This window comes from Balaenoptera physalus, assembly GCF_965194825.1.
Source record: "Balaenoptera physalus genome assembly, chromosome: 16".
NCBI lineage: Eukaryota > Metazoa > Chordata > Mammalia > Artiodactyla > Balaenopteridae > Balaenoptera > Balaenoptera physalus.
This window is the reverse complement of record NC_138898.1, coordinates 76,440,241-76,466,849: the sequence shown is the minus strand read 5'-3', so window position 1 is coordinate 76,466,849 and position 26,609 is coordinate 76,440,241. Positions and strand designations below refer to the sequence as shown.

At 41.6% G+C, this 26,609-nt stretch overlaps 1 protein-coding gene and 1 long non-coding RNA gene across 5 annotated transcripts; one reads left to right on the top strand and one right to left on the bottom strand.

Moving 5' to 3' along the window:
- Positions 1-874: 874 nt before the first annotated feature.
- On the bottom strand, positions 875-15,400 carry LOC309644614. Its single transcript, XR_014254518.1, has 3 exons — positions 15,290-15,400; positions 4,176-4,207; positions 875-3,211 (listed from the first exon to the last, which is right to left on the bottom strand). It is a non-coding gene; the product is annotated as an uncharacterized lncRNA (long non-coding RNA).
- TMEM219 (transmembrane protein 219) lies at positions 15,367-26,057 on the top strand. Of its 4 annotated transcripts, none has more exons than XM_082428415.1 (6): positions 15,367-15,505; positions 16,547-16,748; positions 16,842-17,031; positions 23,090-23,319; positions 24,752-24,921; positions 25,958-26,057. In XM_082428415.1, exons 2-5 carry the CDS (start codon positions 16,584-16,586, stop codon positions 24,887-24,889), a joined length of 723 nt encoding a protein of 240 aa, XP_082284541.1. In that variant the 5' UTR covers positions 15,367-15,505; positions 16,547-16,583; the 3' UTR covers positions 24,890-24,921; positions 25,958-26,057. The 4 variants fall into 4 exon arrangements, with proteins under 4 accessions (XP_082284541.1, XP_082284540.1, XP_082284539.1 ...); XM_082428414.1 differs by having other exon boundaries at positions 15,372-15,505; positions 16,550-16,748; XM_082428412.1 differs by lacking the exon at positions 15,367-15,505 and having other exon boundaries at positions 15,518-16,748.
- The last annotated feature ends 552 nt before the right edge of the window (positions 26,058-26,609 follow it).

The following is a 26,609-nucleotide window of genomic DNA, read 5'->3' as shown; positions in this document are numbered from 1 at the left end:
GGGCGTTGGCTAAAATATCTTTAAGGACTCTGCCAGCCCTGGAATCATAGGAGCAAGGGACCCAATTCTATGATACCTGCTTTGGCCTGTGAAGATGGGAAGGAACAGAAAAGGCTTTAGGCTAAGTGATGGTTTATACCCCACTAACTCACTTCCCTTTCTGTATCCCTGCCATTCCCCATACCATACATCCTTCACTCTGTTCTCCAAAAAGCCCAGGGACTTTAGCCTTCCTCTGACTACCTGAGGTGAGTCCTGGGAACCCTTAAGCCCACCAGACCCCTGCCTTTCCCTTTTCCTCTGCTTCATGGGCCAAGGTTTCTGCCTCAGTTTCCCTGCATGACAAAACAGTTTCCCTAGGACTGGAGCTAGCCCCAGCCCCTTGGCAGCCCAGAGTCCCCTGGCCAGTGCTGGCTCTTGGGCTCAATACAGTCTTCCTGTGCTCATAATGTCAGGCCTGGCCTTACTGTAGAAGTGACTGATTACTCAGAATATAGCCACTACAGGGAACCTCTGAATGCCTCTCACATAATATATGGATCTTAACACCTGAATCAAGATACTTTGGATACTGTCCAGTGGGCCATGGCCACCATCTTTCAAGGAGTGGCTCAGGGGCAAGATCAAGTTCCCAGTCCAAGTCTCCAGTCCCACTCTTATCTCCTTTCTCACTGAGAGAGAGACAGACAGACAGACAGACAGGCTGAAGACAGAAAGTCCTAAAAACGATGTGACATTTTTCTATCAATCAGTCACCTAAGGCAATGGAGGGTTGAATCCTTATCCATCCTTGCCCAATATGCACCTTTGAGGCTTCTTTTATCATTAAAAAATTTTAAATTATTATTGGAAGGGTAATATACATGATAAAAAGTTCAAACAGTAACAGAGTATACAGCGTAAAATAAGTTTTCCCCTCACCTTGACCTCTAATACTCCAGTCCTCCTCTCTAGAGGCAGCCATTGTTCAGTTTCTTGTTTATCTTTCCAAGATATTCTGTGTACATATAAGCACGTGTGTACCTAATGTCCTCCCTTTTGTGAAACATACATATTGGCATACTATACGTTTCCCTGCATTATACTCTTTCCACTTGATATATCTTGGAGCTTATTCCATGTTTGTACAAATAGATATGTCTCATCCCATATAGCAGCTTCAGAGTAGTATTCTATTATGGATATACTATAATTTGTATAAGGCCCTACTGGTGGGACAATTAAGGTTTTTTTTTTAATATTATAAACTATGTCTCAGTGAATATATTTGTAATATTTCTTGGAATACTTGAATGAGTAAATGTGATAAATTCCTAAAAGTAGAATTTCTGGGTCAAAATTTATGTTCAGCTTGATAGATATTTTCACTTTGTCCTGCAGAGAGCGTAAGTCAGTCAGTTTACACTCCCGTCAACATTATGGGTGGGCCTATTTTCCCACAACCTCACCAACAGAGTATTTCCAGACTTTTGATCTTGGTGTGGTTTTATTAGTTTATTCATCAAAATAATACACATATATTATTGCCAGGCCCTGAGATGGCAAGAATAATAATTCTACAAGAATGTAGAAGTAAATTAGATGAGTCCCGAACCTTGCCTTGATATAGACATACAAACTATAATTTTTTTTCTTTCAAACTATAATATTATCTGGAAAATGCAACAGTGGTACAAGGTACAAAGGTAGCCCAAAGAAGGGAGGGGTTAATTTCATGTTTGGGGAAAAGTGGGGATTGTTCACAGCCGGGGAAAACTTTGTGAAGAACATGATATCTGAAATAAGTTTTGAAGAATTCACTTATTTAACAAATTTGTGTGTAGCGCCTTCTATGTGCCAAGCACTGTCTGAGTCCTTAGGATACATTAGTGGCCAAAGACTCCTGCCCTCATGAAGTTAATGTTCTAGTGAGGGGGCAGCCAGTAAACAGTAGACTTAATGAATAAATAAATTATGTAGTATGTTACAAGGTGATGGGCACTATAGAAGAATAAAAAGCCAAGTAGGGTAAGGGGATCAGGAGTGTCTGTGGTGGAGGGGGACATGAATCGCAATTTTAAGTAAAGTAGTCGGGTAGGCCTTGTCGAGAAGGTGACTTTTGAGAAAAGACTTGAAGAAAGTGAGCAAGTTAGCCAAGCAGATATCTAAGGAAAACTGCAGGCAGTGAGAACAGCCAGCAGCACAAAGGCTCTAGGAAGAGAGTAGACCTGACATAATTGAAAAGCAGCAAGGAGGCCAGTGGACTGAGGGAGGGAAAGGACAGTAGGGAATGGGGTCAGAGAGGTGTTAGGGGGCTGGAGCTTGGAGAGCCTTATAGGCCATTGAGACAACCTTGGTTTGTTTTTTGTCTCTGGGTCCTCGCATTGCTGTTCCTTCTACCTGGAATCCTCACCCCCCAGACCTTCACACAGAAACCTCATTCACATCCTTCAGGCATCAGCTCAAATATCACGTCCACAAAAAAAAAAAAAAAAACCCTTCTCTGATCTTCTTATTTAAAGTGACCTGTCTCTTATTCCCTGTATCTTCATATTCATTTCCTTTTATCCATTTCAGATTTACTTGTCTATCTTTCTCACTACAGTAGAAGCTTTATGAGGTCTGGAGCATTATCTAACTCATTCGCCATTATAAGCCCAGCATCCAGACACAAAGAGTTGCTCTGTAAATATTTGCTGAATGAATATGGGTGGAAAAGGAGAGAAGGATGATTTTTTTAAATAGGAATATAGTTGTTTTTTTTTAACATTTAAAAAAAATTTATTTCTTTTTATTTCTTTTATTTTTTTGGCTGTGTTGGGTCTTCGTTGCTGCGTGCAGGTTTTCTCTAGTTGCGGCAAGCAGGGGCTACTCTTCGTTGCGGTGCGCAGTCTTCTCATTGCAGTGGCTTCTCTTGTTGTGGAGCATGGGCTCTTCTCTTGTTGCGCACGGGCTTCAGTAGTTGCAGCATGCAGGCTCAGTAGTTGCGGCACGCGGGCTCTAGAGCGCAGGCTTAGTAGTTGTGGTGCACGGACTTAGCTGCTCCACAACATGTGGGATCTCCCTGGACCAGGGCTCGAACCCGTGTCCCCTGCATTGGCAGGCAGATTCTTAACCACTGCACCACCAGGAAAGCCCGAGAAGGATGACTGAGGAAGCAATGAGAGATGAGAGGGGATCTGGAGCACAGTGGAGGGGTTGGCTTTGGGCTGGAGGAGGGACACATCTTCCTCTGTGAACAGAGACAAGGAGGAAAGTTTGGACAGGTATGCAGGCTATGTAGGGTGAGGGGGTGTGTGACAAGTGTAGATGATAAAGGATTTCATAAGTGATGGCCTCTTTCTGGTAAGGTCATCTGCTGACAGTTCAGATGGACGTTTCAGAGGTTGGAAAAAGGATTTGAGGAGAGTGGGAGAGATTTAGAACAGTTGCTGGGGGGAATGGGAGAGAGAACTCACCAACATTTTGAGACTACCATGTGCCAGGTACCGTATTGAGTGTTGAGGTTATAGAGGTGAGGAGGATGTGACGCAGTCTTTGCCTTTCAGGAATTCACAACCCAAAGGAGATAGATTTTCTACAAGAAAGTTAAAATGCAGGGTGCCGTGTACTGTAATGAAAGGAGTGTTGTAGAAGCATGATGGGGGTGGAGGCTCAATTCTGAGGGTGGAGGAAAAACATCACAGTGGCTGTGACCTTTGAGGTTGGTTTGAAGAAAGAGAAAGTGTGTACAAGGTAGAAGTAAGTAAGTGTGTTCCATGAAGAGTACAGTGCTAGCCTAAACTATGGTGGTGTGGAATAGCTAGAATCGCAAGATGTTTATGTGGCTGGAGTGAAAAATGGAAAGATGATGCTGGGTGATTGAGGCTAGGTTGTGAAGGATGTCCCAGGAGGTGGAACTTTCTCCTGGAGTCAGCAGAGGTCTTTAGGAGGGCAGCGGAATCTTGAGATTGCTCTTTTAGAAAGCTAATTGAGTAGGCAATGTGCGTGATGTATTGAAGGGAGGAGAAACTGGAGGCAGTGAGAAGGGTTAGGAGATAGCTGCAGTAGTCCTGATGAGAGATGAGAGCCTGAAACAATCAAAGGCAGTAGGCATGGAGAGGAGGAGAAGGGTACCAGAGACAATTCTGATGGTGGATGGAATGGGTGGGGTAAAGGGAGAGGGTGGAGTCAAGGCTGACTCAGAGGTTTCTTACCTGGTAGACTGGGTCGATGGTTCTCCTGTTACCTGAGATGAAGATGCAGTAAAAGGAGTATATATTAAGGAAAAGTAATAAGCTCAGGTTTTTAAATAGTGGCAAAATACACATAATGTACAATTTACCATTTTAAAGAGTACAATTCAGTGGCATTAAGTACATTCACAGTGTTGTGCAATTATCACAGCTATCTAGTTCCAACATATTTTCATCACCCCAAAGGAAACCCTAAACCCATGAAGCAGTTATTTCCTAGTCTCCTTTCTGCCCATCCCCTGGCAACTACTAATCTGCTTTCTGTCTCTATGGATTTGCCATTTCTGGATATTTCATATAAATGAAATAATACAATAAGTGCACTTTTGTGTCTGGCCTCTTTCACTTAGCATAATGTTTTCAGGGTTCATCCATGTTGTAGCATGTGTCGGTGTTTCATTTTTTCCCTCCAGTTTTTTATTGTGGTAAGATACACAGAATATAAAATTTACCGTTTCAACCATCTTTAAGTATACAGTTCAGTGGCATTACATACATTCACATTGTGCAGTTATCACCACAATCCATCTCTAGAACTTTTGCCACACAAGGACTTGAACAAGAAACAGACGTACATTGGAGTGTACGTTGCTGCTATGGCGGGAGCTCCAGGCCATACAGCTGCCCTCATGTATTTTGTTTTTGTTTTTTTTTGGCTGTGCCCTGTGGCATATGGGATCTTAGTTCCCCGACCAGAGATCAAACCCATGCCCCCTGCATTGGAAGCGTGAAGTCTTACCAGTGGACTGCCAGGGAAGTCCCATGCCCTCATATATTTTGGGGTTCTGTTGATAGGTGTGTATAAAGTTTATAACTGTTATATCTTCTTGATTAATTGACCCTTTCATCAATATATAATGTTCTTCTTTGTGTCTTGAAACAATTTTTGACTTAAAGTTTATTTTGTCTGATGTTAGCATAGCCATCCCTGGCTCTCTTTTGGTTACTATTTGTATGGAATATCTTTTTCTATCCTTTTACTTTCAACTTGTTTGTGTCTTTGAATCTAAAATGAGTCTCCTGTAAATAGCATATAGATTTTTTCTTTTTTTAAATCCATTCTGCCAATCTCTGCCTTTTGACTGGAGAGTTTAATCCTTTTACATTTAAAGTAATTACTGATAAGGAAGAACTTACTTCTGCCATTTTGTTATTTGTTTTCTGTATATCTTTTTTGTTCTTCAGTTCCTCCATTACTACCTTCTTTTACGTTTATTTGATTTTTTTTTTTTTAGTAATGTACCATTTTCATTCCCTTTTCATTTCCTTTTCTGTATATTTTATAATCATTTTCTTAGTGGTTATCCTCAGAATTACAATGAGCATCTTAAACTTATAACAACCTAGTTTGAATTAATACAGCTTAGCTTCATACCATACAAAAATTCTGCTCCTATACAGCTCTGTCCCTCTCCCTTTATATTGTTATTATCACAGATTATATCTTTATACATTGTGTGTCAGTTAACAGATTTATAATTATCATTTTATGCATTTGTCTTATAAGTCATATAGGAAAAAATGAGGAGTTACAAAGCCAATTATACTGACTTTTATATTTACCTATGTAGTTACCTTTACCAGTATTCTTTACTTCTTTGTATAGCTTCAAGTAACTGTTTAGTGTCCTTTCATTTCAGCCTGAAGGACTCCCTTTAGCATTTGTAGGGCAAGTCTGTTAGTAGTGAACTTTTGGTTATGTGGGACTCTTAATTTCTCCTTTATTCTTTTTTTTTTTTTTTTTTTTTTTAGGCTACGCTGGGTCTTAGTTGCGGCATGCAGACTCGTAGTTGCAGCATGCATGTGGGATCTAGTTCCCCTACCAGGGATCAGATCTGGGCCCCCTGCATTGGGAGTGCGGATTCTTACCCACTGGACCAACAGGGAAGTCCCTTCTTTATTCTTGAAGGACAGTTTTGCAAGATATAGAATTCCTAGTTGACAGTTTTTTTCTTTCTGCATTTTAAGTATGTCATCCCACTGATTTCTGACTACCATGTTTTCTGATGAGAAATTGGCTATTTATCTATTGAAGATCCCTTGTACATTACAAGTTGCTTCTCTTTTGTTGCTTTCTGTATTTTCTCTTTATCTTTGGCCTTGGACAGCTTGATTATAACGTGTCTGTGTGGATCTATGAGTTTATCCTACTTGGAGTTCATGAAGCTTCTTGGGTGCATATATATAAAAATAAAATTTGGGAAATTTTCAACTACTCTTTCTTCAGATATTCTTTCTGCCCTTTATTCTCTCTCGTCTCCATGTAGGATTCCCATTACTTTCATATTGGTATTATTGATGGTGTCCCACAAGTTTCTCAGGCTTTCTTTATTTTCATTCATTCTTCTTTCTTTATGCTCCTCAGATTGGATAATTTCATTTGACCTATCTTAAAGTTCACTGATTCTTTCTTCTGTCTGCTCACATCTTCTGTTGAACTGCTCTAATGAATTTTTCATTTTAGTATTTCCTGACGCTTTGACATTTGGGGTCTTGCTGACCTGGAAGATACTGCACCTCCCAGGGCTAGCCAGTTCCTAGAGAGAGTAAAGGACTCATCTGCAAGTGTATCTTTCATATGCAAATCAACCAAACCAAAGCCTATACCCCCAACCACCTCCTTTATCAAACCTCTTACACTCTAGGCCACTATCCCTCTGTCCTAATCACCCCAGGGCCAGATACCAGAGAACAGGGACAGCTCCAACACCCAAGAACCCAGTGAAGTTATTCAAACTAACCAATCCAGAGTATGCTTACCCTGCTTCATCCATTCCTTCTCATGTTTCCACAAAATGTGGGGGTCTTGCCCCACATTTTTTTCCCACTCCCACTGCCTCCTGACTGACCCTGGTGCTCCCCCATGTTGCCCTGTGTGGTGTGCTTTGCCTTTTGCTTCTAGGTATCTCTGAGTATAAAAACTTCTCCTTTCATGACATTAATTTCTGTGTCGTCTTATCATACCCAACTAAAACAAATTCTGTGTACATTTTAAAACATCATTGTACTTTTTAAAAACATTATTGTACTTTTCAGTTCCTAAGTTTCTATTTAGTTCTTTTTTATAATTTCTACCTCTTTATTGATATTCTCTATTTGTTGAGACATTGTTCTCCTGGTTTCCTTTAGTTCTTTGTCCATGTCTTTAGCTTGTTGAGCACATTATAGACAGTTGATTTAAAGTCTTTGTCTAGTAAGTCCAGAATCTGTGCTTCCCAGGGACAGTTTCTATTACTTTCTTTTTCCTGTGAACGGGCTGTATTTTATTGTTTCTTTGCATGCTTTGTAATTTTTTGCTGAAAACTGAACATTTTGAAATTATTATGTTGTGGAGAAAAGAGAGAGAAAAGGAGAAGAAAGGGGTGGGGAAGAGAGGAGAGGAAAAGAAAAAATACTTTCCAGGTCTTTGCAGATTGTCTCTGTGTTGGTGCACTCCTTCAACACTTAGCCAGGCCATTTACAGCTCTGCCTTAGCCTTCACTTCCTGCTGTGCTGAACCTAAAGACCAGCCAGAGGTGAAAGCTATGGTCTTCTCAGGTATTTTCTGAGCATGCATCCTGTCCTGGATGTGGGAGCTTTTCAAAGCCCTATTTACCAAAGATCCTCATTTCCCATTTTTTTTTTCCTCTCTGGAGTTTTGTATGTCTCTTGTTTGTCTCACCTGTTATCTTTTGTCTTGGATGGCATTGGCTTGTTCATTTGGCTTTTAATGTTTTCTAGGAATATTCTCCATGAAGGTATGTCTCTGCCCTGAGAGTGTTCTGAGTTAGGCAAAACAGGTACATCAGTCCTTCAGGGAACCCATGGGTAGGTCAGAACAAACAAACATAATTCCTGGGAACAAGATTCACTCGGTTGTCTCTGGGGCCAGATATCCACACCAGGAACACAGGCTTCTGTTTTTAAGACTGCCACTGTGCCAGGAGGGAAATGGAGCAAAGCTAACATTAAAACACCACAAAGCTCTCCTACCCTGTTTCTGTGACCTTTCTCTTGATTAAGCATTCACTTAGTTGTTATAAACCTTTGACTATCTCCCAGAGTTCTGATATGTTCATTCTGACAGTTTTTCTCAGGTTTTTTCAGTAATTCTGGGGAGGTATAGGCTACTAGAGGTACCTACTCTGTCCTTTTCACTGATGTCACTCCCTGAGTTCAGTTTTGAACATGCTAAGTGAGGTGCCTAGATGACACCAAGTATAAACAAAGATATAAATTCCTCAGGCTAGAGATCTGTTTGTTACATTCACTACTGGATCCCCAGCACTTAGAACAGTCCATGGCACACAGTGGGTACCCAACAAATGTATGTTGAATGAATGGAGCTTTATAGTAAAAATATGAAAATATGGACATTAAACTTCAATGTATGGCTTAGAGATAGGGATTTTTGAATCATTGGTGTATATCATAATCATACACTAATCATACACTAACTGAAGCCATTGATGAAAAAGAAGTTGTTTTCAAATCACATTAGTAACAAATAAATTCCTTTTTAGGACAAAGCAAAATTACTACTGCCACCTACCTCTCTAAAGTTAATGACTGGCCCTGTGTGTCCTTCTAGGCAATTTAATATCTTTTTTTTTTTTTTTTACCAAATAAGATATACAAATGACAAATAAGCACGTGAAAAGTGTTCAATACCATTAGTCATTAGGGAAATGCAAATAAAAACCACAATGAGATACCACCTCCAAAGCACTAGGGTGGTTATTATCAAAAAGAAAATAACGTGTTGGTAAGAATGTGGAGAAATTGGAACCCTTGTGTATTGCTGGTGGGAATGTAAAATGGTGCAGCTGCTGTGGGAAACAGTTTGGCAGTTTCTCAAAGAGTTAAACATAGGATTACCATATAACCAAGCAATTCCACTCCTAGTCATATAAAGATTTGAAAACAAGGGCTCAAACAGACACTTGTACACCAGTGTTCATAACAGAATTATTCACAATAGCCAAAATGTGGAAAAAAATCTAAGTGTCCACCAACACATGAATGAATAAAGAAAATGTAGTATGTATCTGCAATGTAATATTATTCAGCCTTAAAAAGGAACACATGCTATAAATGGATGAACCTTGAAAACATGATGCTAAGTGAAATAAGCCAGACACAAAAAGACAAATATTATGATTCCATTTATATGAAATATCTTAGAATAGGCAATTCATAAAGATAGAAAGTAAATAAGAGGTTATTAGGGTCTGGGTCAGGGGGGATATTATTGCTTAATGGTTACCTAATTTCTGTTTGGGGTGATAAAAAAGTTTTGGAAATAAATTGTAGTGATGGTTGCACAACATTGTGAATGTAACTGATTCCACTGAATTGTACACTTGAAAATGGTTAAAATGGCAAATTTTATATATATTTTAACACACACACACACAACCTAAAGGAGAAAAAGAAACAGGTCCTCCTTTAAGGAAACTTACAACCTAGTAAGAGAATTTGGACATTTTAAGGAAAAAAATTAAAGATTTGGTGATAGAATCAGAATAGTGATGGCCTTTGGACAGAGAAGGTAGGGAGTGAAGGGGAATGAGGGAAGTTCTGGGAGTGATGCAAGTGTTTTATGTCTTGATTGAGGTGTTTTCATAGGCATTACATTTGTTAAAATTTATGAAATTTTACACTTAAGATCTGTGCATTTCACACTATATAAATTTTACCTCAGGGGGACAACATATTAGTTACTACTAATCTCTTGACTATTAATATATATTGCAGTTATTTTCTCCCACTTCTCAGTTACATGTTTTTTTTTATCATATAGAAGTTTTAAATTTTAAACAGTTAAGTTTATCAATTTTTTCATGTATGGTTTCTGTATATATGTGTCCTGCTTGAGAAAGTATCTCTTATTCCAGGCTTATAGACATGTTTTCCTTTTTTCCCCAATATTTTTATTATGTGTGTGTGTGTGTGTGTGTGTGTATTATATGTAGCTATTGACTAGCTGGAGACCATTGGCAAGTTTCCTAACATTGCTAAGCCTTGGTTTTTTCATCTGTAAAGTAGGGATAATATTTTGTTATTGGCATGGTTGAACGAGGTAACATTTAAAGGCCATTAAATGCTTGACCCATTTAGAAGTTATTCAGTAGTGGGTAGCTACTGTTATTATATGTTATGTGATTATTTATCTATTACGGTATTAGACATTTTATCATAATTTTTTTGTGTGTCTGCCTCTTTCACTAAGGCATTTCATTGGTAGGAAATATGGCTTCCCTTAGTACCTAACCAAGTGCCTGGCAGTTAGCAAGTGTTCAGATATTTATTGAATGAATGAATTGGTTGATTGAATGGATGAAACCAAGTCATAAAGGGAGAAAGCAGTAATGTTATCAAGCAGTTCTGATATGAAACTAAACACAAAACTGAGGTTTAACTAGGGTAGAAGGAACGTTATTAAGTATCTAGGGGCTCTTGTCCAAGGATGAGCTCCAAGAGGACTGAGGTTCCACTGATTTAAACTGCATGCAAATGTTTAGATGAAAGTGCATTTTTCCAGGGAGAGGGTCCAGAAGCAGATTATAGTTCCAGGAGGCCAGGGATCCTGAATGCTTTGTTCCCCATTGTATTCCTAGCTCACAGAATAGAGCCTGGCAGCTCACAGATGTTTATTGAATGAATATCTGCCTGACTAAATGAAAAGCTTTCATTGGATTCTCAAAAGGGTCTTTAGTCCCCCCAAATTTTAAGACAATAATTTGGAAGGAAAAAAATCAAACAGATCTCTGAGAGCAGCTTTATCTGGGCCAGAGCTCTGAGAGGAATTTATCACTGTGGAGTGATTGAGGAATCCCTCCTGAGATTCCTTTCAAGGAACTGGTTGATTCCCTTATCCATCAGCTTTCTGATTCTCACATGATAGGCTGTAGTCAAGCTTGAATCATAAGCCAACTTCTGCCACCTACTATCTGTGTGACCTTGGTTAAATTAAACATGTCTAGGACCAGGTTTCCACAATAACATCCTTTGAGGGCCTGCTGAGTGGATTAACTCAGAATGTTGGTGTAATACTGGAGCATTATAGTGCGCAACCAGTTTTTGTGTCTTCACCGGTTCTCCTCCAACTTTTTTTTTTTTTAAATATATAAGACATTTGTTCACATCCATTTACCCTGATTCTCAGACCTCGAGGCAGTTTCTTGCTCTAACCAGTCTGCCTCTACTGGTCCATAGGATTTGTTTGGTTTGGCAAGTAAATATCAATTATTGTCATTTATAGAAACTGCTGTCCAAATACGCCTAATTGTAGCACAAGAATAATGGGGGGAAATCATTTCTTGACTTCCTATTGTATACCAGCACTACTGGGCACTTTCATGTCTTATCTTACCCTACAAATTAGACTTGTCATTAAGTAGAAGCATTAACAAAATATTTGCTATTTGGATATTAATTTTGTACCTGGACCATAGAAGGCACTAAAAAAATAACTGTTGACCAAATAAACTTTCTTTTACATTTTAACCTAAACTTCACAAACATTCAAGCATGGGCAGACATGCTCCCAACCATAAAATGAGACTGAAAATGGGTGAGTTCTCAGGGAAACTGGCTTGTATGAAGCTGTTTTTAGTAAATTAATCAACAAATATTTACTGAGTGAATACTATGTGCTCAAACTATGAAAAAACCTGGAGCTTGTGAGAACATAGTACTCCAGGAGCTGAGGTGCAGGTGGGGAGACTAGATCAAGACTGGGGAAGTTTACCTAGTTGGCCCAGACTGGGCTGGACATGACTGAGAGTGAATGGGCAGAGACTTTTGTAGGTTTTCAGGAGAGATCTCTTGGCAGAGCTGACGAAGGAGGATTTAGTGGGAAAGGACTGGATTCAGTGTTGGGACACTTGGGCTCTAGTTCTGGCTGAGGCTTAACTGGCTGGGAGACTTGGGGCAAGTCCCTTAACTTCTCCAGACATCAGTTTAGCATCTGGAAAATAAAGGAGGGTGGTGGTATTGTTGAACTTGTTCAGTTATTAAGTGCCTTCCAATTCCTAGATTCTAAAATTCTGACAGCTACACTTATTTTTCCTTTGAGAAGAAAATACTTCCTACACTTGGAATTGCAACAATCAGTGGCATTTATAAAACACCCACTATACCCTAGGAGACTGTGCCATAAATCCCCCCCAGGTTTTTTTTTTTAAATTTATTTATTTATTTTTGGCTGTGTTGTGTCTTTGTTGCTGCGCACGGGCCCTCTCTGGTTGCAGCGAGCGGGGGCCACTCTTCGTTGCAGTGCGCGGGCTTCTCATTGCAGTGGCTTCTCTCATTGTGGAGCACGGGCTCTAGGCGTGTGGGCTTCAGTAGTTGCAGCACGTGGGCTCAGTAGTTGTGGCTCACAGGCTTAGTCGCTCCACAGCATGTGGGATCTTCCCAGACCAGGGATCGAACCTGTGTCCCCTGCATTGGCAGGCGGATTCTTAACCACTGCGCCACCAGGGAAGTCCCCCCGTCCAAGGTTTTTTAATCATTATTTTTAATTGTGGCAAAATACACATAAAGTTTACCATCTTAATCATTTTTAAGTGCATAGTTCAGTAGTGTTAAGTACATTCACCTTGTTGTGCAGTGGTCCCCACCATCCATCTCCAGAATGCTTTTCATCTTGCAAAACTCAAACTCTGGACCCATCAAACAATAACTCCCTATTCCCCTCTCCCCCCACCACTCTATTTTCTGTCTCTATGACTCTGACTACTTTTTGTACCTCATATATAAAGTGGAATCATGCAATATTTGTCTTTTTGTGAGTGGCTTATTTCACTTAGCATAATGTCCTCAAGATTCATCCATGTTGTAGCATGTGTCAGAATGCCCTTCCTTTTTTAAGGCTGAATAATATTCCATTGTATGTATATATCATATATTTTTATCCATTCATCTGTCGATGGACATGTGGGTTGCTTCCACCTTTTATGTCTTTTGAATAATGCTGCTATGAACATGGTATAGAAATATCTCTTGGAGACCTTACTTTCAATTTTGGGGGGTATATGCCCCAAAGTGGAATTGCTTGATAATATGGTAATTCTATTTAAAAATTTTCAAAGGTACACTGGTCTGTTTTCCATAGTAGGTGTACCATTTTGCATTCCCACCCACAATGCACAAGGGTTCCACTTTCTCCACACCCTTGTCAACATTTGTTATTTTCCTTTTTTTTTTTTTTTGATAGTAGCCATCCTAATAGCTATGAAGTGGTATCTAATTGTGGTTTTGATTTGCATTTCCCTAATGATTAGTAATGTTGGGAATCTTCTTATGTGTTGTCATTTGTATATCTTCTTTGGAGAGATGTCTGTTCAAGTCCTTTGCCCGTTTTTTTTTTTTTTAATTAATTAATTTATTTATTTTTGGCTGAGTTGGGTCTTTGTTGCTGCGCACGGGCTTTCTCTAGTTGCGGCGAGCGGGGGCTACTCTTCGTTGTGCTGCACGGGCTTCTCATTGTGGTGGCTTCTCTTGTTGCAGAGCATGGGCTCTAGGCATGCGGGCTTCAGTAGTTGAGGCTCATGGGCTCTAGAGCGCAGGCTCAACTATTGTTGTGCACAGGCTTAGTTGCTCCGCAGCATGTGGGATCTTCCCCGACCAGGGCTCAAACCCGTGTCCCCTGCATTGGCAGGAGGATTCTTAACAGCTGCACCACCAAGAAGCCCCTTTGCCCGTTTTTTAATCAAGTTGGTTTTGCTGTTGTTGTTGAGTTGTAGGAGTTCTTTATATATTCTAGATATTAACTCCTTAGCAGATTCACAATTTGCAAATATTTCCTCCCATTCCATGGATTGCCTTTTCACTCTGTTGTCTTTTGATGCACAGAAGTTTTAAACTTTGATGTAGTCCAATTTATCTATTTTTTTCTTTTGCTGTCTGTGCTTTTGGTGTCATATTCAAGAAATCATTGCCAAATCCAACATCATGAAGCTTTCCCCCTATGTTTCTTTCTAACAGTTGTATAGTTTCAGCTCTTACATTTAGTTCTTCCATGAATTTGGGGTTTTTTTTTGTTTGGTTGTTTATTTGGCCATGCGGCACGCAGGATCTTAGTTCCCCGACCAGGGATGGAACTGGTGCCCCCAGAAGTGGAAGCCAGGAATCTTACCTACTGGACCGCCAGGGAAGTCCCCTTCCATGCATTTTGAATTAACTTTTGCATAGGGTGTAAAGTAAGAGTTTAATAACTTCATTCTTTTGCACGTGGATATCCAGTTTTCTTAACACTATTTGTTGCAAAGACAAGCTTTTCTCCACTGAATGGTCTTGGCACCCTTGTTGAATATCATTTGACGATATATGAGAGGATTTTGGGTGGTCGTACAGAAAGACATGGTCTCTGCTTTAAGAAAGCCTCAGTAGAATTGAATACTCAGATTATGTTTCAAACAGCATTTGTCCAGTGCTGGTTGTGTGCTCAGTGGGTTCATGTTTTCCCACACTTTACCTCTTAATCTTCCTATCCAACAAGTGAGATAGATAAGATGATCCCCTTTAACAGAGGAGTAAACTCAGTCCCCAGAAGAGCACGGTTATGTCTTATGTAGGGGCAGGGACACAGTGAGGATTTGAACCCAAAGTTCTTGGCTCCACGTGTCCTGCTATTTCAGGTTAAGATGGACCTCGTGTTCTCATCTCTAAAATGCGGGCAGAAGTGAAATGAGAGGTCTCTATTGAGCAGCCTTGCAGCTGTAGGATCTATGCAGATCTATGTAGGATCCTGGCAGCTACGCATTAGGAGTCGCCAAAAGCCAGGGACCAAGCGTGAAGTGTACACGTTAAACACTATTAGACTGCAGAGAAGAACGGAACCCAAACCCCAAGGCCAACCCGGAAGGCCAGAGTTCTAGGACCGAAGCCCCGCCCCCGGGCGGACCCCAAGTCCTTACCCGGAACCAGGGCGCGGCTGGGCTGTGCTATTGGTGCGGGTGGGAGACGAGCAAAAGAAAATTGCCTGCGACGAGAGTCTCGTTGAAATGCCCCCATGGTCTCTCCGGATGGAGAGTTGACAGTTTCACAACGTCTCTAGGGTTAGCTCCCTTGCCTCTCTCCCTTTTACTCACCTCCCGCGGTGTTATTTTTCCCCTTTGCCCCTGCATTGGATGTCCTCTTGGTACGCCCCCACCCTGACCAGGAGGGGCGAGGCGGCTGCCCGCGTGGGCACTGCGCATGCGAATCCCGCAGACTGGGGGTGGGGTGGGTGGGAGCACGGACCCCGCCCCTTCGCGACTCCTCGCGTGACGTCGCGGGGGGCGCCGGCCTCCGCCCGGCTGCGAGCGGTGAGAGCGAGCGGCGGGCGGACTCGACGCTGCTACAGCGGGAAGGGATATGGGTGTTGAGTTTCTGCTGGAGGGGCTTTGCGGGGGAGGGGAGGCCTAGGTGCACCAACAGCCTCCGATCTTCAGGCTCTACCCTCCTCCTTCCTGCCTTTTCCCCCTTTACAGATGTTCCGGGAGGGGAGGCAGGGCCAGGGCTGTGCGTTTGTGACACCTGCATTTCCCTGGAGCCCTCCTTCTCCCCCATCCCATATGTTTATCTTGCCTTCCGGATGTTCCTTTTCATCAGGCTCTTGCTTCTCGCCAGGGAAAGCGCACTCCACTTGGAAGCAGGAGACGGGTTTCAGACCTTGGCCCTACCACTCCTTTGTTAAAGTGCCCGAGCCTCAGTTTTCCCCACAGTCTTTTTGCCTTGCTTCATCTGGTTTTGAAGATCAATATGACCCAGAGGAATAGAAAGGAAATGGACATTTGTTCAGTTCCTGCAAGGCCAAGTACTATGCAAACTGTTTTATCTGCTCTATTTAGTCCTCACTACTTGATGTTCTTAGAACTCCCATTTCACAGATTCTTAAGCTCGCAGAGGTTCGCTCATTTTTCTCACATAGCCAGTGAGTGGCAGAGGAGGACTCAAATTGAGTTTAGCTCCAAAGTGGAGTTCTTTTTCATCAGACGCTTCCCTTGTCTGGGCTATCAGCTGGAACTGTTCTTCAGCCAAACCCTAGCCCCAGAACAGCTGCTTCCTGAATTTCTCCCGTTGAGAATTCTCCTTTTTGAGTTCCTTTTTCCAGTACAGCGTGCTCTGCTCTGCTTCCACCTTGATTACTTCAGAAATGAAATGCAGCAAACATTTATTGAGTGGTGCATGGAGATGAACACTTGGAGTCAAGAGCCTTGGGTTCTTGTCCTGGCTCTGCCGCTAACTGGCTGTGTGGCCTTGGCCAAGTCCCTTGTCTTCTCGGTGCTTTCACTTCCTTTGAATAAAATGGGTAAGTGCCTTCTTACTGGCAGACTCTTGTCCAGGTCTCCCTTCCTGTCCTCCAGCAGGCTCTCCCTGGAGGCCCAGACCCCTCTGCTCCCCATGGGCAGCTGCCAGGCAGGGCACAACCTGCATCTCTGCCTGGCCCACCACCCACCTCTGGTCTGTGTCACTTTGATCTTGCTGCTTCTTGGCCTTTCTGGCCTGGGCCTTGGTGGCTTCCTCCTCACCCACAAGACTGGCCTACGCAGCCCTGACATCCCTCAGGTGAGTACTCACCCTCCTGCTCATCCTTCCCCTGCAGGCCAGCTCTTGCTGCTGATCTCCTCTCACCTCTCCCCACCTTCCTTTTGCACACAGGACTGGGTCTCCTTCTTGAGATCTTTTGGCCAGCTGACCCTGTGCCCCGTGAATGGGACAGTCAAAGGGAAGTGGCGTGGGTCTCACGTCGTGGGCTTACTGACCACCTTGAACTTCGGAGATGATCGAGACAGGAACAAGACCCAGACGTTCCAAACCCAGGTCCAGGGTAGTCGTATGGGATTGAAAGGTGAGACCAAGGAGGACTGTGGGGTTGCATATCAGAACATTCACAGGTGGGCCCTGCCCCTGACCTCACCATCCTGGTGACCTTGGGCACATCTCTGGGCGTTAGTCACTTCTGCTGTAATAGGACTAGATACTTTCAGTGAACACAATGCCCACTGTGTAGGTTCTCTATAAATGTTTTCTCTCTCCCCTTCCAACTTTGAGGTTCTTTGATTCTATCCTTGGAGGTGTGATGAGATGGGCAAGATTTGACCTAAAGTTCTTTCTCAACCCTGTTCATCCCTTGGGGCTTCTGTTAGAGGCACTTTCTTTTTCCTCAGGGATATCAGAGAAACACGTTCTATTTATTTAAACTAGTGTCTTTAGTGCCTGTTATGTGCTTAGCACAGCTCTGTGTGCTATGAAGGATACAGAAAAATCAGACATCCTCCATTCCCAAATTGCTTAGAGTCTTCTGGGAAGATGATGAGTGAGAGTGAGTCAGAGGGTGCCATTAATTCCTGTGTGAGATTTGGCCTCAAGTTCCTTATCTAAAAAATGTGGAGATGAAGAAGGAGGAGAGAAAGGTGGAATTCTTAGACTTCTGAGGTCCTTTCCAACACTATCGTTCTAAGATTCTCCTATGGGTCAATAGGTGTATGTGTGTGGAGGCACACATACGCATATTGCCAGGTGAGAGTAGGTCTCTGTATTGCCAAGTGTACATGTGTGTGATTAGAGAGCAAGAGAAAAGGAATGTGTCTGATTATATAGACTCAGGACAATTTCTCCTGTTCTTTTTATATAAAAAACATAATAGCTTTATTGAGGTAAGACTCACATGCTGTGAAGTACACCTGTTTAAAATGTACAAGTGAATGGCTTTTTTATATTCACAAAAGTGTGCAACTGGCATCACTGTCAATTCTAGACCATTTTCATTACCTGACAAAGAAATCCTGTTCCCATTAGCACGCACTTCCCTTTTTCTCCTAACCTTCCAGCCCCAGGCAACGAGTAACTACTTTCTGTCCTGCAGATTTGCCTATTCCAGACATTTCATATAATATGTGGTCTTTTGTGACCGGCTTCTTTCACTTAGCATAATGTTTTCAAGGTTCATCCATGTTGTATCATATGTTAGTACTTCATTTCTTTTTATTGCTGAAGAGCATTCACTATACACGTATTCCACATTTTATTTATCCGTTCATCAGTTGATTGACATTTGGATTGTTTCCACTTCTTGTCTATTATGAATGATGCTGCCCTGAACACTCATGTACAGGTTATTGCATTATCATATGTTTTCATTTCTTTTGGGTATGTACCTAGGAGTGGAATTTCTGGGTCATATGGTAACTCTGTGTTTAATCTTTTTTTTTTTTTTTTTAAATGAATTTATTTATTTATTTATTTTTGGCTGCATTGGGTCTTCGTAGCTGCCCGTGGGCTTTCTCTAGTTGCAGTGAGCAGGGGCTACTCTTCATTGTGGTGCGTGGGCTTCTCATTGCGGTGGCTTCTCTTGTTGAGGAGCACGGGCTCTAGGCACGCAGGCTCAGTAGTTGTGGCTCACGGGCTCTAGAGCGCGGCTCAGTAGTTGTGGCGCATGAGCTTAGTTACTCTGCGGCATGTGGGATCTTCCCGGACCAGGGATCGAACCTGTGTTGCATTGGCAGGCAGATTCTTAACCACTGCGCCACCAGGGAAGTCCCTATGTTTAATCTTTTGAGGAACTGCCAGACTGTTTTTCAAAGTGGCTGTACCGTTTTATATTCCTACCAGCAGTGTATGAGAGTTCTAATTTCTTCACATCCTCACCGACACTGGTTATTTCCTGTTTTCTTGACTACAGCTGTCCTAGTCAGTGTGAAGTGATACCTAACTAAGGTTCTAATTTGCATTTTCTTTTTTTAAAATTTTATTGAAATATAGTTGATTTACAATGTTGTGTTAATTTCTGCTGTACAGCAAAGTGATTCAGTTATACATATATATATTCTTTTTCATGTTCTTTTCCATTATGCTTTATCACAGAATATTGAATATAGTGCCCTGTGCTATACAGTAGGACCTTGTTTATCCATCCTATATATAATATTGTAGTTTGCATCTGATAATCCCAAACTCCCAATCCTTCCCTCCCCAACCCCCACTTCCCCTTGGAAACCACAAGTCTGTGCTTTATATCTGTGAGTCTGTTTCTGTTTCGTAGATATGTTCATTTGTGTCGTATTTTAGATTCCGCATATAAGTGATATCATACGGTATTTGTCTTTCTCTTTCTGACTTACTTCACTTGGTGTGATAATCTCTAGGTCCATCCATGTTGCTGAAAAATGGCATTATTTCATTCTTTTTTATGGCTGAGTAGTATTTAGTTTGTTTCCATGTCTTGGCTATTGTGAATAGTGTTGCTATGAACATAGGGGTGCATGTATCTTTTTGAATTATAGTTTGGCTGGATATATGCTGCCCAGGAGTGGGATTGCTGGGTCATATGGCAACTCTATTTTTAGTTTTTTAAGGACCCTCCATACTGTTCTCCATAGTAGCTGCAACAATTTACATTCCCACCAACAGTGTAGGAGTGTTCCCTTTTCTCCACACCTCCTCCAGCATTTGTTATTTGTAGACTTTTTAATCATGGCCACTCTGACTGGTGTGAGGTGGTACCTCATTGTAGTTTTGATTTGCATTTCTCTAATAATTAGCGATGATAAGCATCTTTCGATGTGCATATTGGCCATCTTTATGTCTTCTTTGGAGAAATGTCTATTTAGATCTTCTGCCCGTTTTTCGATTGTGTTGTTTGTTTTTTGGTTTGAGTTGTATGAGCTGTTTGTATATTTTGGAAATTAAGCCCTTATCGGTTGCATCATTTGATTATTGCATTTTCTTGATGACTAATGATATTGAACATTTTTTCATGTGCTTATTGGCCATTTGTATATCTTCTTCAGAGAAATGTATATTCAGAGTCTTTGCCCATTTTAAAAATCGAATAATTTTTCTTTTAATTATTGAGTTGTAGGAGTTTTTTTTATGCTTTCTAGATCCAGGCCTCTTATCTGATGTATGATTTGCAGATTTTCTCTCCCATTCTCTGGGTTGTCTTTTCACTTTGTTGATGGTGTGCTTTGAAGCACAAAAGTTTTTAATTTAGATGAAGTCCAGTTTATCTATTTTTTTGTTGTCGTTGCTTGTGATTTTAGTATTATATCTAAGAAGACTTTGCCTAACCCAAAGTCACTAAATATAGGTTTTCCTGTATTTTCTTCTAAGGATTTTATAGTTTTAGCTCTAACATTTAGGTCTGTGATCCATTTTGAGTTAATTTTTTTGTGTATGGTGTGAGGATGGAGTCCAACTTTATTCATTTGCAGGTACTATTCATTTGTCCCAGCACGTTTTGTTGAGAAGACTATTCTTTCCTCATTGAATAGCCTTTGCACTCTTACTGAAAAGCAATCTACCGTAGACATATGGGTTTATTTCTGGACTCTCAGTTCTATTCCACTGATCCATGTCTATGCTTATGCTAGTACCACACTGTTTTGATCACTGTAGCTTTGTAGTAAGTTTTGAAATCAGAAAATATGAATTCTCCAGCTTTGTTCTTTTTTTTTTTTTTTTAAGATTGTTTTGGTTATTCCAGATCCCTTGAACTTCTATATTAATTTTAGGATCAGCTTGTCAGTTTCTGCTTCTTCATGGTTAGAAACAAAGTTATAACATCAAAGATTTTTGGACCAAGTAAAAAGTAATCACATATGATTATATCATCTAATCAGTAATTGTTGAGCACCTACTATGTACCAAGCATGGGGAATACAGAGATCTGTAAGATGTGGATCCTCACCACAAGTCACTCACAATCTAGCAAGGATACAGATGTGAACAGAAGTAAATACCTTTCAGTGTGTGCAGTAGAACACAAGGTACAGTGAGAGCACTCATAAGTCCATCAAGCAGGGATGGCGAAGACAGGCTTTTCCAAGGATACGGGGCTTGAGCTGAGGCTTGAGGGAGGTTTAGGAATGTGCTCTTCCAGACAGAGGGAAGAGCATATGCAAAGGCATGCATATGGGATTATGATGGCACATTTAGGAACTTCCAGGGGTTCAGTTTGACTGGTGCAGGGGAAGGAGTGTTGAATGAGTGGCAGGAGATGGGTCTGAAGAAGCAGGCAGAATCCCATGGAGAGTCCCTTGTGCCAAGCCAAGGTAATTGGACTTTATCCAGGACATTTGGCTAGCTCAAAGAGTTTGATCAGGAAAATAGAATTTTGTTATTATTCTTTTTAAAAGATCATACTCTGTTGGCTGACTGCCTGGAAGGAATGTGTCCAGATGTACAAAGACCAGTTAGGAGGTGGTTGCGATAAAAAGGTGACTTATCTGAGCTAAGACAGTGGTGTGAAAGAAGGGGACTGATTTGAGAGAGTCGATAGAAGTGTGGGATGGACAGGATTTGGTGACAGATTCGATCAGGGGAACATAGAATAAAGGGGAGTTCTCTTACAGAATTTTACATATATGTTTCTCAGTTGCAATTATGATGTATATACTGGTTTGTATTTCTTTTTTCACTTTATGACATCATGTTTTTTGTATTACTGAGTGGCCAGAACATTATTATTTTAACGGATGTAAATTGATCTGTTAATTGGTTAGGCCATCATTTGTTAATGCTTTCTTTATTGATAAACATTTTTATTATTTTCTATTTTTTGGTATTTTTTATGAAAACACAATAAACATTTGGTATACTCTGCACTTTTCTTTTGAATCTTTTTCTTAGGACTAGTTTCTGCATGTGGTATTACTGAGTCAAAGAGTATGGACCTTTCTTTTTAAATACACAAATTCATTTTATTGTGGATTCAGACTACACAGAAGTGTACAAAGCAAATGTAAAAGTCCTCCTTACCGTCTCTGCAGAGTCCACAGTTTGGTGGGCATCCTCTCAGTCCTTCTCTGTCTTCATTTAAAATTGCAACAGAAACAGCCAAATTGTCTTCTAGAAGTGTCACCAGTGGAGAGCGCCCATTTCTCCACATTTCAACAACTCTTGTTATTGTCAGTCTTTTTAATTTTTACCAATTTAATGGTCTAAGGAATTACCTGATTGTTTTAATTTACTTTCTCCTGATTGCTAATGAGGTTGAGCATCTTCTTATAGGTTTATTGGCCATTTTCATGTCTTCTCTGAATTTCCTATTCATATCCTTTACTTATTTTTCTTTTAAGTTATTTGTCTTTATCTTCTGAATTTTTTTAGAAGATCTTTATGCATTCTGGATAGTAAACCCTTTTGCCAATTAAATATGTTATAGGTATTTTCAGCCATTCTGTGACTTTTTTTTTTTTAACTTATCTTTCATTGTATAGTTTAAGGCAAGATAGAACTTATCTTTCATTGTTCTTAGTTTTTATGAAATTTATTGCTCTTGTCCTCTACTTGGTCTTTTAGGTTTTGTGTCTTTTTTTGGAAGACCTTTCTTTCCCACTTTAAAATGAGAAAATATTCTGTATTTTCTTTTAATACTTGCTTAGGTTTTTGTTTTGTTTTGTTTTAGTTTATTTGCATAGGTCTTTAATACATCTGGACTTTATAGTGTGAGGTAAGAGTCTGACTTTTTTTTCCCAAATGGAAATTGTCCCAAGGCCATTGACTGAGTAGGCCATCCTTTTCCCACTAATTTGAAATAGGATGTGAACCTTTTAATGGATTTGGGTAGTAGTGGAAAACTGCTTTCTTAAAAAGAACGAACTAGTTTATACAAATTGACATCAGCAATGTGTATTTACCCCAGTTTTGCTGCAGCTTTCCGAGTATTGGTATGATTGTTTTATTGATTGTGAGCTAATTTAAATTAATTTTTATTTATATCGGTACACGGCTATTTTCATTTCTCAGTGATGCAAATGATGGTATTAGAGGACTTTACTGAATAGAATCAATGCCAAAATACCTGGTACAGTAGGAAGCCTACATAAATGAATAGCTGTCTAAAGATTGATGACTCCCATCCCACCCTGCATTTTCTTCCATCTCCTCCCCTGTGCCTCTCATAGGATCTTCTGCAGGAGAGCTGGTCCTCATTACAGCCAGGGTGACCACGGAAAGGACCCCAGGAACCTGCCTGTATTTTAGTGCTGCTCCAGGAATCCTGCCCTCCAGCCAGCCACCCATGTCCTGCTCGGAAGAGGGAGCAGGAAATGCCACCCTGAACCCTAGGATGGCTGAGGAGTGTGTCAGTGTCTGGAGCCACGAAGGTCTTGTGCTCACCAAGTTGCTCACCTCTGTAAGAGCCTCAGATTGTTGGGGTTTCATAAACTGCCATGCTGAATGCTGTGTCTTGATGGCTTCTGGAGGCAATTTTACCTAGTAGAAAAGCACAGGCTTTATAATCCTGCCTCAGAGGTTGTGTGACCTTGAGCAAGCATGTGGGCCTCTCTGAACCTCAGCTTCCTCAGCTGTAAAATAGAAAACATGATACTCTCTCCTAGTACCAACAAATAAGGATAAATGAGAATGAATGTAAAGCACCTGGTACATAATAGAGATTGGATAAATGACAGCTATTACTATTAACAATTGTCTATAGATACAATAAAACATGATCTTCACCTCAAAGGAATTCAGAAGCTGTAATAAGAGGCAGAATGGGCTAATTGCTATCATAGGCAAAGTGTTATTCAAACAGAGTAAGGACCAATTAACTCTGACTTGAACATTTATGGAGAGTGCTTCACCAAGAAGGTGGCATTTAAGAAAGGGAATTGTTTACAGTAGTTTATACCTTACTAAGTGCTTTCAGTTTCATTATCTCATTTGATCTTAAAATAGCCTTTTTAAGGCTGTTATGAGGTAGCTGTTATTATCTCATTTTACAGATGAGGAAACAGACTTAGAGGGAGTGAATTGCCCCAGGCCACACAACTGGTTAAGTGGCAGAGCCAGGATTGCAACTTACAGCCTTCTGACTTCCAAGTCCCAGGCTCATTCTGCTCTGTCAGGATGATCCTTGAAGAATGAGGAAGACATGGGCAGGAATGCAGTAGAGGCGGTTCAGGAGGGGGGAGATGCATTCCAGGCAAAGGGACCAGCATGAGCACAGGCCTAGGGACTGAAAAGTGTGCAGGCTTCAGGAGCACTCCACGACGAGGGCTTAGGAATGACATAGGGGAAGAGACAAAAGAGATGCAGGGGCCAGGTCATGAGGCACCGTGAGGCCTGGCTAAGATGCTGTGACTTGATACTGCAGGCCATGGGAGTCACTGGTGCTGGGTGGACAAGACTGGCTAAGTGGAGGAGTGAGACCAGTTAGGAGGCTGCTTCATACTGTTCCCTCACATTTGCAAAGACCGTGGTGAAGAGCCTGACCTGGGAGCTTGGAATCAGAGACCTTGGTTTCCAGACCTGGCCCTGCTTGCACATTTCAAAATGTAGACAATAGTGAACTTTCCTATCTCCTGGAGTCATTATAGGGGTTCAGTTTAAATGTTTGGGCAAGAAAGCGGTTTGTAGACCATTGAGACAAATGTTAGCTTGCATGAAAATAAGAATAGAATTTTCCCTTTAGTTGCTCCCTGGATGTGGAGAGCCCTCTCCCCCATGGAGGCTTCTCTCTATAGCCCTTGGGCTGGGGGTATCTAAGATATCTTCCCAAGGGAGGATTCTCCACAGTCCCTTCTCTCCATCATTCCTCCTCCCCTTCCTGTCCCCACCCCTAGGAGGAGCTGGCTCTGTGTGGCTCTAGGCTGCTGGTTTTGGGCTCCTTCCTGCTTCTCTTCTGTGGCCTTCTCTGCTGTCTCACTGCTGTGTGCTTCCACCCACGCCGGGAGTCCCACTGGTCTAGAACCCGGTTCTGAGGGCACTGGCCTAGTTCCCGTCTCGTTCTCAGGTAAGGTTCTCTGACTCAGTCCTGTGGGAATAGGGGATGGGGTGTGAGTGGCAGTTGTAACTGAGACAGCTTTTCCTAAACAATATGGTTTGGTTTTACTTATTTTTGTACTTTATATATGTGGAATCATACATATTCTTTTGCAACTGACTTCTTTCGGTTAACATTCTGATTTTAAGATTCATCCATAGCTGTAGTTCACATCCAAGCTTTTTGGCAACAGCGGTGAATTAAGGGGGTTCAAATTTGATTTTGTGTCCTGGATATGAATCATGTTTGTCTTGCTTTTGTCCTGAAATTCTGATACCCAGTTTTATGATGCAAATTTTGTAAAATTCATCTTGAACTGCTCAAAAGGATTGATGATGCCCTTTTACTGGACACATACTATGTGCCCAAGCACTTCACATGCACCTGATCTTTTACATTAGCCATCATTGCATTAGAAAAAGTTGATTCTGCTAGCAGGATCTTTGCAGGGACACAGCCTCCAAAGTGGGGGTAGGACATATTGGCTAACTAGTTAGTCCATCAGCTCATTAAGGTTAAAAAAAAAAAAAAGTTCTATAAAAAAATCTCACCCTTTCAGGTGAGTCATATAATTCGAGAGTCATATATTGTGCACCCAGCTCTTAAACTGTTCTCAGCTTCAGCTGGCTGTCGTGCCCTAGGAAATAACTGTGGGAGAAGAGGAAACAGCTTAGACCCAGGGAAGGTGCTGACCAGAGGAGCTGGACCCTCAAGATCAACTTTGCTTATATTGCTTAGGGCTAGGCCTGACTGCTCCAGCCACCTACTTGGGATGGGAAAAGGTGGAACCCTCTCAGCCTTTCTTAGATCTGAGCAGACTGGGAAAGGAAGGCTTTCTGGCTCCTGGCAGATCCTGGGATCCTGAGGCCATCTCAGTTGGAATAAGTGCCTGTACCTATCTCTAGTTGTCACTTCCTCTGCTCCTTCCCCAATTTCTGCAGCCATACCAGAGCTTCCTCCAAAGGTCCTCTGACCTGCCCTGTTTTTTTATTTTGTTTCTCTCCAGGTGTGAATCAACTTCTTGGGCCTTGATTCTGAGTTGGAAGAGATATTACAAAAGTGGAGAGCTGGAATGTGGGGGAAATAAAAGGTTTTTTTGCCCAGTGTTTCCCAGGGTGTTTATTGGGGATTGGATTGAGGTGGGACTTTTAAGGTAGAGAGGCTCGGGAGGTTTAGGGGATTTTTCCTGTTGACTCTTTAGTTTGGGTTGGTATAGGGCATAAGGTTACTGCAGCTCTTGGGTACGGTCATGGAAATGCTTTGACATAAATGCATTGTGACCTTGTGCAGGTCATGCTGCTGTGAAGGGCCTCAGTCTCCTGAAGGGATATGACAGATCGAGTTTTCTCAGCAAAGATTCCTCGAACTTGGGAGCCCACGACCAGGCTGGATAGTTACTAACCAGGACAGTCCGTTTTCCCGCCTTTTCTGCGCCCAGCAGCAGTCTTCCCTTACCCCTCCCAACCTCTACTCTGCACGCAGGCGCAGATCACGGCTTCTTATTTCCTTCCACCCGCGCCCCCTCAAAGCTTCCCCTAGCAACAAGCTCGGGCTCCGCGCTAAGGCGGGGCGAGCGCATGCGCTGCAGCCCTTTCCACCACCAGTTGTCGGACAGCGCGCTGGGCTCCTCCTCCAAGACTAGCCCTGCTCCCCACCTC